This window comes from Solea senegalensis, linkage group LG15 (genome assembly GCF_019176455.1).
Source record: "Solea senegalensis isolate Sse05_10M linkage group LG15, IFAPA_SoseM_1, whole genome shotgun sequence".
NCBI classification, from domain to species: Eukaryota; Metazoa; Chordata; class Actinopteri; order Pleuronectiformes; family Soleidae; genus Solea; species Solea senegalensis.
The window spans coordinates 14755709-14769479 of NC_058035.1; the positions used below are offsets into that span (position 1 = coordinate 14755709).

Genomic DNA, 13771 nt, shown 5'->3' on the forward strand with positions numbered 1-13771 from the left:
GGTGTAGTTCCCAACTATTTATGTATCTTTCTGCAGAGAACTACAAGCTGCTACGCCTTACGCTCCATTGACATCTTTCATTTGACGTTCCACATGTTCAGACTGACTGAGGAAACTTTTGCTGCCCCCGTTGCTTCGAATTCTCTCCAATTTGAACTGGATATGACCAAACTCATTTAATTTCATTCATTTTTCACTCCTTATTAAATGATAGACAACAGGAATCCATTGATCATTGCGTTCACAACTCCTGCTCTTTAAACGTCGACTTGTTTCCACTTTAAACCACTGTTTTATTTTCATTTATTGCTTGTAATCTGTTTGTTGTGCTACTGACCTCTTGGCCAGGTGCTCCTTGTAAATGAGATCTCAATCTCAGTGGGTTTTTTACCTGGTTAAATAATGGTTAAATTAAAAAATAAATACAATAGCAACATGAGACAACTAAAGAGCAACCCAATTCACTTTCATTATGATTCATTTCCTGAGAATTATTATTGTGCCATATGGAAGCTAATACATTTGCATTAGGTCATGTAAAAGTCAGATTATGTCCATTAAGCAGTGAAACTGCATCAACATTGATCCATTTATTTATCAGGAAACAGATGCAATATGATACTACGGTGTATATTATACACTGTCCAAACAGCTAATTAAGGGAAAGCGTAATCATTGCGTTCTTACAATCCAGCCCTCAACAGGTTTGGTTTGGTTGGTGGATGTTACACTATTTTCTTGTCAAAGACTTGTACAGTATATATTAGGAAATATTTGGATGTGTGATTCACATGTTCCCTTAATCCCTTAAATTGTTTCGAGCAGTGTCAAACTGAAAATCACTCTGTAAGCACTGTAAATTTGCAACACCAAAAAAAACGCTAAAACACCTGGAGAGCAAGCGCAGTGTTTTTCCGGCACTCTGCATTTATTGTATAAACAATAAGGAGCTGGTGGTAATGAGAAACAATAAAATTCATCTTGTTAACTAATTAGCTGGTTAATTACACATGTCAACGACACTGTGGCGCTTGTTAACCAGGTGCAGACAGATGATATACTGATAAACGGTTAATTAGAGCCCTCTGTGAATCCTGTAAGGCATATCAACGCTGTGATGTAAAGACTGATGTTTTCACAAGCCGTCAGTTAAAACTGATGCAACCACCTATGTGCCATTTGGCGAAGCTCTGTGTGATGAAATCACGGGGAAAGTTTGAGCAACATCTCGTGGCGGTTTACATGACAGATGTGTTGTGCGTGTCCTTCAAGTGAAAGACAAAGGTTCAATTTCCAAAAGCAAAACATTGACTCCCTACCACTTCTGCTTTAAACTGAAACAGTCCCTACTGGGCTTAATCAAACGCAGAATGAAAAGTTACCGTAAGAACACCATATTTTAAAAATCAAAGCGTCAGAATGAGTGTGAAGTCCAGTTAAAAGTACCTTAAAGTCATGGTACGGTAACGGTTTAGAAAACTAAATGCACCAAAGATGTTATATGAAACTTACTTGCTACAGAAAAGTTATTTAGGGGGTAGGGCAGATCTGCATCCTGAGGTTTCTCTTTGTAGCCGATGAAAGAGCCGTCTGTCTTTAGCAGGAAGTACCGCGGTCTCCAGTTCTTTATGTATTCACCTGGAGAGAAAGATAGATACAAAGAGAGAGAGAGAGAGAAAGAGAACAAGAGGATATCTTCAGTCAGTTCAATTAAAGGCTCGGTGATCAAAGCAGCAGTGCAGTTGGTTAATGACCAGTCACATCTGGTATGAACATCTGTCCCATGTGATCCGCTCACATGTGCACAGCCTTAAATCCAACACCTGGAATGAAGATGTGTCCAGGAGGCGTCTCCTGTGACCACATCTGATCACATCTCACGTCAGCTGCACTGTGCGCTTATACACAGACCAGATGATTGTCTTTTTAAAGAAGCTGACGGTACAGATGTGTCCATTGTGAGTGTGTTTCTATGTGTGTTGGTGTGACTGAATGGACAGACAGAGAGGAGCTGAGGGACTCAAAGCCCTACTCACGCTGCTGTTAACCTGCGCTTCATCGAAAAACATCATGTTTAATGTCACGAGTATCACTTTTTTCAGCCCTCAGTAGGGAAGTCCCCATAATCCATCCATCAATTTTCAACTGTTGTATCCTCCACATGAGGGTCACGGGGAATCACAGAGCAGACAAACAACCATCCACTCGCACACATACGGTCAATTTAGACTATGTGGCCTGCACCTATAATAGAACTGTAAATAGATTTAGTTCCCCACAACACGTGTATTTCACACACACACACACACACACAATCTCCCACAGCTCTTGCCAGATTCAGATCGGATTATCTTGGAAAAAAAACCCAAAACATGTTTACCGGCACCAACAGTCAAACTGTCCATGCCAGAAACATCATCTGGCTGATACATGGGCAGACCCAGAGGTGATGACCCTAGTATCAAATGCAAACCCACACACACACAAACCCACTGAACAGAAAAGAGGGATAAGAAGGAATGACACGAGAGGTCACATTACACATCGAGAATATCCCTTCTTACATCGCAGCAACAAATAACAACATCTGCTGAGCAGCTGGTGGCAGAGTAATACCCAACTGGCTGGCACAGACTGGCACTAAGGTGGCACCACAGCTTTATCAGATGACCCATCGCAGGATTACACGAGTGTCAAACATTTCCACACCACAGAGGTGGATAACACTTACTAGAACAGCATGGATACACACATGGGTTTGAGTAGCACAATGGGAACAAGAAGCGGGTTTGGAGCGACGTGTGCGCGCGCACATGCACGAGCTGAGGTAACGCACAACTGTGACGAAAGAAACTGACGGTGTCGACACTTTGGGAGGCAGGAAGCACTTTCTCATTTCAAACAAGTGCAATAATATGCCACAGACATGAATGTGCCCTGTACTTCTCTTTTTAGTGAACAGGCCACACACACACACACGCAAAGGAAGAAGACATACCAACACGCAAGGACGATCACCTGTTTTACGCTAATTTGCAGGGAGAGGAGAACGCGAAGCGCGAGTGTGTGTTCTATTTGTGACATCCATTTAAAGCGGAAATGACAGCAGGCCGTGCTCGTTAACACATTGCGGAAAAAACACCTGCTCCGCTGAACTGCGGGCCCTGCCGGTACCTCTGGAGCTGAGTGTGTGTGTGTGTGTGGGGTGGGGTGGGGGCTGCCAGCTGACATGGACCACCACACAGGGACAGACAGACACACAGACAATGATAGACAGATCAGGAAATGCTGTTGCGTGCTGGTGCATCATCGGGATTACAGAATCACACCTCTCCTCTCTCAGTCTATTTTCTTCCTCTTTTTCACAAATCCGCCCACTCTCCACATTCCTGCTCCTGTTCTTTGAGAAACAAAGCATATTCTTTGGAACACTTGCGACTGAAAAACAGAGTGCGGCGAGAGGGGCTGAATGGGAGGGAAGGAGAGGGAGGTGGGATGGAGAGTGTCACGTGGAAGAGGGGGAAAAAAAAAAGGTTTTATACATTTATGAAGAAGCAAACCAAATCAAGGATGCAGAAAATCACAGCAACTTTGATAGAACCAAAGCACAATACATGTCAGTGATTAACCACACTGTAATTGTTTCTGTCAGAGAGCCACAATGAAACAAGATAAAATGGATTTCCACTAAATACTGACCAATGCAATGCTCAATTGTTGAAGTGATGCTACCAGTAAAATTATGATTCAGAGACTTTTTCATGTTTAAATGAATGAGTTCTATGTGTTCCTGGTTTGTCTAGACAGCCAGTAAGGACTGTCGTTACAGCCGTGCTTTCCCCACTGTTTCCTGTGTAAAAGTCCTCACGTACAAACGTCTTGATGACCTGCAGGTTTGCATCAGACAGACAGAAAGACATTTGCATGAGCAAAGGTTTGAGAAATGAATACATGACAGGTTTATCTGTTCCACCTGAACTGAATTTACAAGTGGAAGAAATTGATTATCTCAAAAAAAAAAAAAGGAGTGAGAGAAACTTCAAACTGGACAGGAGAGAAATGCACTGACTGACAAAATGGATGAGGATGAAGAGAAAGTTAAACTAATAAAACTGTTATAAACTGGCAGTGATGACTGGTTCGCTGGTCCAAGTCCAGTCATTTCTCTGAGTCAGTTTCCAATGGAAGGCTGTGGCTGGCCACTTCATCGCTCAGCTGTCCAGTACTACTGCAAACATTTAAGCAATCCTTCTGGACCAGCCTAGGCAGCATGTGTGTGTGTGTGTGTGTGTGTGTGTGTGTGTTTATTTGTACATGTGCGCTGGAGGGAGGGGGAGACAGCCAGGGGTGGCACAGACGGAGGGAAGAGATGGACAGTTGTCTACACACGCTGTTCCAAACAGATACAGGCATGCACCCGCACCCACACACACACACCCACACACGCACACACACACACACACACACAAACACATTTATCCTGACACAAAACTAACACTGGTTCGGTTCGACCGTTCCAATTCTCCGAATGATCCAATGGTGTTCTGTCAAGCTATCCCGTCTTGGCCCTGCCTGTAATGAGTCCAGCGAGCTCTCCCACTCTGGACAGCTTGTCTGGAGAGCCACATGTCTCTAGTTTGGACTGCTGGAGAAAACAGAACAGCCGGTCTCCTTCCCACACCATCTCTCTCGGACTCCTCACTTCATTTTCATTTAGTTTTCTGCACAACTTTACTTTTCCCTTCAGGCCAATTAGTAAATACGACACTGCAGACGTGCTTAAGACAACACAAGTCTCCTGATTCTTGTTAGAATAATACAATATCATCACTACAGGAGAACGTGGGTGACTTGAAAGATGTGAGGAACAGAGGATGTTCGACTTTTCTGAAGTGTAGTTACACCCTGGGACATGTTTTATCAAGCAAATTCAACACTTCTAAAGCATTCTCTTGCATTGAATTGGATGTTGTAAACTGATCTATACATTCTTTTGAAAAAAGAAACTTAAAGAACTCTTTCAAAAGGGTTGTTGTTGAACGACGACATCCGCCAGTATGATGCGGAACCTTTTGTGTTGTCGTACGAGCCGCAAACTAAAAGACGACTAAAAACTTAACGAGATTAGCGTTCTCGAAAGTTAGTTTGGAGTTTCTAGGAGACATAAATCTCGTTGGCACATCCTCCAGTTGCAGCTTGTGGGTTTAGCAGTAAGAGGCAGAGATGAATCAGCTGTGACTGTGTCTGTTCCAAGCTTTCTGATTGGACAATTACAACAACGCACCGACTAACTGTCACTCAATTAGCAAAAGCGATTAACCATTCATTTTGGGACGGAGAGGAAGAGGGGGAGAGAATTGGAGAAAATGAGGGACAGGTACAAGCGGTTAGCCAGCAAAACAGAGAGGAGTCACACACGCTTTGCAGCGTCTCTGTATCGCTGAGTCTAACACACTCACTCCTCCAGGACACCTGCACACCTCTGTTCTTCCACTTTGCTGTGGGAAAGGAAAAAAAACCAAAAACCCCAAAACTTCATGACAATTAAATAAATAACTCCATAACTATGTGAGCTCACCAGCCATTTGTTAATCAACCCAAACAGGGATTTAATTTAATGCTTTGGCCGAGGCTTGAGCTGATATGCAGATGGCGCAGAGACGGGGCTGTGTGACTGGCACTCTGGGAGCGGTGACGGTGGGCGGCGGCGGTGGTGGTGGTGGTGGTGGTGGTGTATCGAGGTACGGGGGGAGGCGGAGGAGGAAGAGGGTGGACGGGAGGTTCTTCCGCGTTCCAGCACATACACAGCAGCTCTGCAGCAGGGACACAGCTTTATCGACTGGCCGCTTAACAACACACACAGCAGTAACATAGCAGAGTTTGGCTCTAAATAACGACGATGATAAACAGGTGACAGAGAAGCTGACTGGCTATTTGCCCGTATATTAAGATGAATAAACACAGAAAAACATAAGACACTGTTTTAAAATAAGAGCATCGCTTCCCAAAGTGTGGGACAGAAACAGAGCTATACAATTTCTTCCAAAACTCATTGAAACAAATCCTTTATTCTGGGGAGAAATATCTGAATGAATTCATTATTCACGTTTGATAATATATATATTTAACACAATACTGGCCAAAACTGAAAAGACATTTATTTTAAATAAACAATTTTATTGATTATCATTATTTAATGGTAATAGTAAACGAAATATCCTATTTTTAGTGTGATCAGCAGACTTTAATGTTGTGCGACATGAGCTGGACGTAGGCCTTGTGAGTTTCGCTGAATTTTTGAGTTGCGATATTTGGGAGCGTGTAAATTTTATGTGCATTTTTGGACTTATGGGATTTAAAGACGTCACAGGACTCGGAAACTTCATTATCGGTGTCTGATGTAATTAACAGTTAATCCAATACAAGTCGCCTGTATTTGCAGGCCTGCCATACGGGTTAAATGGGGGTCACGCTTCAGTGAAATGTAAATGACTGCTGCACAGTTTAGCAGTGAATCGCACCATTAAAAAAACAGCAGACCGCGTGGGCTGATAAAAGGTTAAGACATCTCCAGACACTGTTTCAAGTGTGTATGTGCACATTGGTGGCTGACAAAGACAGAAATGGATAAGATAGGAGGAGGAGGAGGGAGGAGGATTAGCTAAACATCAGGTAGGTGACTGGTGGCTTAAGAAAGTTAGAGAAAAAGAGATGACTGTGAGGTAGTAAGGGCATGGGGATAGGAAAGAAGAGAATTGTACGATAAGACGCTTGAGGAAGACATCTGTCCGAGAGTCTGTACATGAGCGCTGGGATAAACAGGAATTCATCACATTTTGCTCTAATTCTTATTGGTCTAACAGTGTTGTAGAAAAAGGGAACAAATACAATTCACATTGTACAATCTATTTGATTGTGCATGTGTTTGTTGACCAGAAGGTTTGTGTGCACAACACCCCGACCCCAGTAGTTCAAACTGCAGGCTGCTCAGACATCTTAAGACGAAACCTGGCTCTTCAAAGCCAATCCACTTACAGTGCATTAGTCTCATTACCGCATCGGGGCTGGAGTGGTGTGCATGTGTGTGTGTGTGTGTGTGTGTGTGTGTGTGTACGTGAGTACCTTAAATACAGACACCATCACTAACAACATGAAAGTGGTGACGTGTGCTACCTGTAGGAGTTCAGAGGGAATTTTTGCCTAGAACGGGGGGGTTTAAAGAATCACAGAATTAAATTGAATTTGAGGCTGGTGCTGCAGCTGGCTTTCAAGGTTTTGTGCTGTACAAGCCCAGTGGCTGACTCTGTGGAATGAGACAAAGACCATGTCAGACTACTACAGATGTGGAAGACGCTAGGGTGAAAGATGAGGGAAAATACGAGACACAGGACATTAGGCAACAAGAGGCTGATCGGGAGACAGAAATGTTCAGGCCATGGCAGTTACGGAGCTGGAAGAGGGCAGGGCGGCCACGGGGCAGCCAGATTGAGTGGAGACCCATGGGAGTGTGGCTATCCCTTGGGGGCCACTAAGAGATTTCACCCAGCCAGCTGCACACAGCCAGAACCTCCTGGTAGGCTGAGCTGGACGCACATGTACACGCACACACATGCAAGCTGCCCTGGTGTCCCTCTGCTCAACCAGCTGGTACAGAAGGCACTAATACACACACACAAAAAGCAATCCCAAGTTCACAATAAATGAAAAAAATATTTTTTTGTAAACAGAAATGAAATGCCCTCTTTTTCTATCTACATATCTACTCTATTCTCTTTTTTCTGTATTCTTACACATGTTCCCTCGTCTCTTCTCTCTTGCAGTACCACTCTACACCAGTAGATGGCGGTGAATCCCTGGAGCATGGTAGCCACCACTGTAATGCTGTGGAGTGACTGACAGACACTGTAAGTTAGATGCCTCTCATCCTAATCACCCTCACAACACACTGTGTATGTGTGTGTGTGTGTGAACAGTATACTATATATAAGTATATTATATGAAGATGTGGGCTGTGTGTATGTTAATTCATATGTGTGTGTGTGTGTGTGTATTACAGCGTACAGGCATTCAGTCCACTTAAACCTGTGTGCACGTTTGTGTCCTGTGTGTTGGTGCATGGGGGGTGACAGGGTCCTAAAGCACCCTAGGATTAGTGCAGTGTTAGCATATTAGCATCTTAGCTGGAGGGCTGCTGCTCAACACCACCTGTGCCAGACAGGAGGCTGTGGCTACCCAGCTACCCACCCCCCATATACCTACAGCCGCCCACATATGGACACGCACATAGACACACACACACACATATGTGAACAGCGTGGTTGTGAAGGTCACTTAGCCCCAACGACTCCAAGCTTAATGTGCAGTCTTAAGTCATAACTACGTTAATAACTTTCCTTCCTTCCTTTTCTGTCAACCTGAAATATGAAACTCCTCTTCATGTATAGCACATTCAATTCAAGGTTGCAAGTTTGCTGTTTTTAAGACATTACCACGGAGAATGAAACGGGAAATTACACTTCACTGCTGCATTAAATGCCATTACAATGATCAATCACAAAATCCAGTGTGCAAATTTTAGACTTTCTATATAATAAGATTCTATTGCACTCTGGGAGGTCTGTCAAGTGAAATTCTACAATTTAAATGAACTTAATTCAAAATATTGTTATTATTATTATGATGACGATGATGTGTTGCTACTCATTATAGCTAAAAACATGTAGCACCCAAGGAGAATGTTTAAATGTATAAAGTAACCGTACAACTGAGGACAAGGTTTCCCTCCTTAATGATGAGGTTGTTTTGCGACGGCCTCTATGCCCTTCTCACCTGTCTCCTGCTCTGTGCTCTGCTGTTTGCAGAGACTTGTCCTGTGAAACAGGATCATTACACACAGGAGACACACCTGGGCCTGGTGTGACCTTGTGTATAATATGAAAGACTGGGTCAGCCTCAGTCCAGTGAGTTTTGTTTTTTTTAAAGATAACGGCACATTTCCACTCACCTACCCTCCACATTACTGATTTCTAGACTTGGTTTGTATTCACCGTTCACTGTCAGAAGTACTATTATTATCGTAATTATAATGAAAGACTGCTAAATCACAGTAAATCATTTAGAATGGAGGTCAATGGAGGAGAGTTCTAATAATAAAGAAAACTGGATCCTGAATAATAAAAAAGGTCAGTGTAGCATAAGATGTCATAGTTATCCTTGCTAAGGGAGTGAAAAGGGAATAAGATTCACTTCAGTCACTTGTGTGCACGTACAGTAATGCTAAATTTAACCACTAAGGAAAAAAGAAACAAATAAATGAAGTCCATTCAAACTACAGTAAAGTTATGTTACACTTACATTTTTTTCCGAAATGTCAATTCAGTTCAACCATTTTTTCTTTTTGGGGGGGCAGTAAAGCAAATTCTGTAGCCACAAATTACACACAAATAATGTTCAACTCAGATCTAGATCATATACCGAGCTCAGTTGGACAGTTTATTTTCTCCAAAAACACCTATCCACCCACACGTACACAAACATGCACCACTACAAAAGCGTCACATGCTGAAAACACAAAGACTGATCTGTTCTGGTCCTCTAGTGTGTTAAGAAGGTAAAAATACAGTCTGCGCTAACAGCACAAAACAAAACCCTCTCTTTGGGAGAACTGGGAGATGCAATGCTGTATATGTTCAGAATGCAGAGGATCTGATGTGATTAAGAAATGCACACACCATCCAGTGAGTAGGCTAATCAAATTGCACTGATTGCTGGTGTATTGCCTCTCTCTGTTCTCTCCATTGTGTGTTGGCATCATCGATTTCTTCATTTATTTTACGGTGCATCATTGGCATTCAAATCCACCGGTGTTCTCTGCCAAAGCGCCGCACATCCTTTTCTAAATATAAGTGTGAGCTGCGACGACATTAAAATACACGGCACATCATATCAGACAAATAGACTGGGAAGCCGGACCAGTCAGTCAGTCAGTCAGTCAGCAGGATTAGCTGTCGATCAGGACAAGAGGAGGAGGGGCCACAAGACAGACACAGCTGTCTAAGTGTTGCCTACAACACAGACAGGCAACATGGAGTGTGCGTGTGTGTGTGATGAGGGGGGGTTAACTAGCTCAGTCCTGTCCAGTTAAGCAGTAATGAACAGGTGCAAAGCTTTGTGCATGCATATGTGTGTAATTCTTATGTGTGTATTATTCCAGAGTGGTCAGCTGTGTATTATTAATTCAGTAATACTGGGCAGCAGCTGGCGTTATATATATGTGTGTGTGTGTGTGTGTGTGTGTGTGTGTAAGTCCCCTCTGGTCTTTTGTGTAACCCCCTCCCCTTTCCTAGAGCAGCAGAGATGCATTGTGCTATTTGTCTTTCTGTCTGTAAACTTCAACGCACTGCAGCCTCACAAACAATATACACACATGCACACACACACACACAAGAATACAGCTCAGCCATGCAGGAAAAAGTAAACAATCAAGTACTATACCCTAAGTAATGTCAAGTGCCCCCCACCCCCATCACAACCTCCCACCACACACACATACAAGACAAACACACACCAGCCCAGCCGTGCCTCACTCCAAAAGATCCATTCATGTGTTGCACTGAAGGGCCGACAATAAGTGCTCTCCACCTCACTAACTGCTGCTCTCCCCACTGTCCCGCCTGCATGGCTACCTGTCTGTCTGTCTGTCTGTCCACCTGTCCGAGCCCATCTGTTCAACTGGCACTGCATTTGAGTTCAGTGTGTGCAGACGGGTTAGAGCGGCATAACCCAGTTGTGACTCACCTGAAGTTTAAACCAACAAAATTAAGAGGTTGAGTGTCTAGTGACTGCTTGCTTATCTGTCACACTCTGAGTTAACAGTTATATGCTGTACATGTATATATGTATATATATATATATATATATATATATATATATGTCACTCCATCTCAGACAAACACCTCCCTCTCCTTGATGGAGAGCTGGTGTTTGTCATGCTGTAACGTCTCTGTCTTAGAGGCTGTTTTTGACAACATGTCCACCTCAGCTGGCCAGCGACAGACACTCAGAAGGAACAAAGACGACCATACTGTGTGTCATGATGTGAGCAGCATAGAATACACATTTATTTTAATTTAAAAAAGTTTATTTTCATTTAAAAAGTACCACGATGATTTATATTGGTCCTAAAATCATCAAGCTGCTTTCTGGAAAAAAAAAAAGCAAAGCTCAGTGTTTCATTAAAACCCACTGTGATGTTTAACACTGGGAAAAATAAACCACTGTGAGTTAAAATGAACTCTGTGTCAATGTCTATATTTTGGCATGAACACAGAATGACCAGATGAAAAACTTTCCTTAAACAACATCATGACAGTGTGTGAGATGCCTGAGCTTTTTGTTTTCCAGGGATGATTTTTACAATAATTCACCTATTTGTTTCAATATGAATATCCTAAACTGTAAAGACAGAAAATATCCTTATTTTATACACAACATTGGGACCTCTATATGGTAAAAAAAAAAAACCCTCAGCTCTCAGCACTATTGTTAAAACATGGTGAAGAATATTCTATCTGAGACACTGAATAATACTAGCACTCTGTGAACCCTGGCTGTCTGGTCCTGGAAGATACTTAATGAGCAGGCCATGTCCCTGGTCTATTCAAATTCATGATATTGTCTAGAAACACTCAAACCACGGAGCAATATCTGACTATGGCAGATGTTCGCCCTCTTTTCTTCTCCGTCCTCCCCCTCCACCTCCTCCCATACAGCAGTCCACCATAGAAACTCGTGCTCGAGCCACTATACGCAGCGAGACATCTGCACCTCACTTGCTGTTTCTTTCATTGTTTCCCGTCTCATCTTTCCTCTGCATGCACACACACATGCAAAGATAGAAGTCTATTCTTGATGACAGATGGCAAGTTAACAATTATACAGCGTCAGCCTCAGAAAACACAGACACACAAACCTTATGCACACACACATACACAGAAACAAACACCAGCTCCCTGTCCTCCTGTCAGATGTTGTGATTTGTTTCTCAGTTGGTGATGGTGTGCATGTCCTTCCTTACCTTGGTACAGTATATTAAGCACTAGTTTAATGAGAGCTTGTTGAGGAGCAGGCCCCAGCCAGTGGACCATATGGGGGACATTTAGCCCCCTCAGAACATAGAGCCAAGCCTTGCAGACATGACTGCCACAGCCATTTGCTGCTCTACACTTGTGTCAGATTGGGAATGGGGGATTTTTTTATCATGGACAACTAATTAATAACTGGAGACTGGCTGAGGGAGAACAAAACATTTTATCACTCATCTCTTCCTCCTCTCGGTTTTCATCAGGCAAACTAACCCGACACTTTGACATAAACACGCAAAAGACGTGCATGCAGTCACAGCTTCTCCTCGGCTGAGAACAGACATACATTTGTCCTTGCTTTCCTAAAATACCCTTGCAGTGATCACATTCTACACACTTCTGTGCCTTACATGTTCTGTACACACTGTTCTTCTCACTGTGCATCTGTGTGAATCCCTGTATTTATTCACGGCTCACATTTTTCACTGTGTCTCTGTGGCACAGCAGGCTTCAGCTAGTGGCTTTGTTAATCCTGTCAGAAACAGATTACAGGTGGAAAGATATAAATAGACTGACTGTCCCTTTAAACTGGTCGTCGTGACGTCAGCAAGGCACGCAGCTTAACTATTAAGTCAGACATAACGGGAACAAACTCAAATCAAACCCACCAAAGATAGCCCTAAGCAAGTTTTCACAAAACCAGCTTTCATTGTATCGTTACATCTGGATTTCATCCATACAACAATCACTAACTTTAATAGCAGCATCACACTAGACTGCACACACTGTACCCTCAATAGCCCCTTTATTTAACTGCTTCTTAAGATATCTAATCAGCCAATCACATGACAGCAACTCAGTGCATTTAGATCTATAGACATGATTATCAGAATGAGGAGGAAAAGTGACATAAGTAACTGGTCTGAGCGGTTCAGAGACTGAACTTGTGAGATCTTCACACACAAGCATCTCGAGTGTTGCCAGTGAGTGGCAGTTCTGTAACATCATCTCAAGCAACCACTTGTAACAACCAACATATGCAGAACACTTTAAACCATAAAAGCAGATAAAAGACAACACCAGGTGCCACTCTACACACTTCATTAGGAGTCACGTATAGCTCATAAAGTGGCTAATGAGTGTATATACCCCAATCAGATTATTGTATTATAATAATGTCATCTTCTTATGACACAATCAGTGTCATTGTCTCAATGTTGTGTGCTTTTTTTTGGCCCACTGTTACTGTCTCTCTTTCTCTCTATATATGAACTATATATACTATATATAACTATATATATGAAAGACAAATGGGGGAAAAATACGACAACAACAAAACAAAACAACATCAGTCAACAAAATCAGCCGCGGAACACTACTCACTATTACGCTTTTGCCGTTCCAGGATTCCAAAGGAAGACCGGAAACTCCAATTAGCGCTGCGTTTGTGTGTGTATCTGCGTCATTACCTCGTTTATGAAACCCTAAAGTTTCAGAACAAACAGTTCAGCCACTGCTGAGAAAATAGGGTTTTATTGTTTGTGGTCTGAAACAGCGTGGCTGATGAGAGCATCAGTGAGGAGATATTTTGATCGGCTCGTTTGCAGCGACTAGTAGGTTTTTAACCATGAAAACAAGTTAATATATGTAAGTAGACCTCCATAACTAACATATATGTGCGATACAAG

The 13771-nt window shown here is 42.7% G+C and overlaps 1 protein-coding gene and 1 long non-coding RNA gene across 4 annotated transcripts in view; one reads left to right on the plus strand and one right to left on the minus strand.

The window, feature by feature from the left end:
- akt3a (v-akt murine thymoma viral oncogene homolog 3a) overlaps positions 1-13771 on the minus strand; it is a 49578-nt gene that overhangs the window by 21315 nt on the left and 14492 nt on the right. For all 3 annotated transcript variants that reach the window (XM_044045409.1, XM_044045412.1, XM_044045411.1), the window contains one exon: positions 1513-1638. In XM_044045409.1, the coding sequence (XP_043901344.1) occupies positions 1513-1638 (126 nt within the window). The remainder of the gene's footprint in view (positions 1-1512; positions 1639-13771) is intronic.
- Positions 1-13771, plus strand: part of LOC122781616 — a 37111-nt gene that overhangs the window by 5979 nt on the left and 17361 nt on the right. The window contains exon 4 of the long non-coding RNA XR_006361825.1: positions 7821-7904. This is a non-coding gene — a long non-coding RNA (uncharacterized LOC122781616). The remainder of the gene's footprint in view (positions 1-7820; positions 7905-13771) is intronic.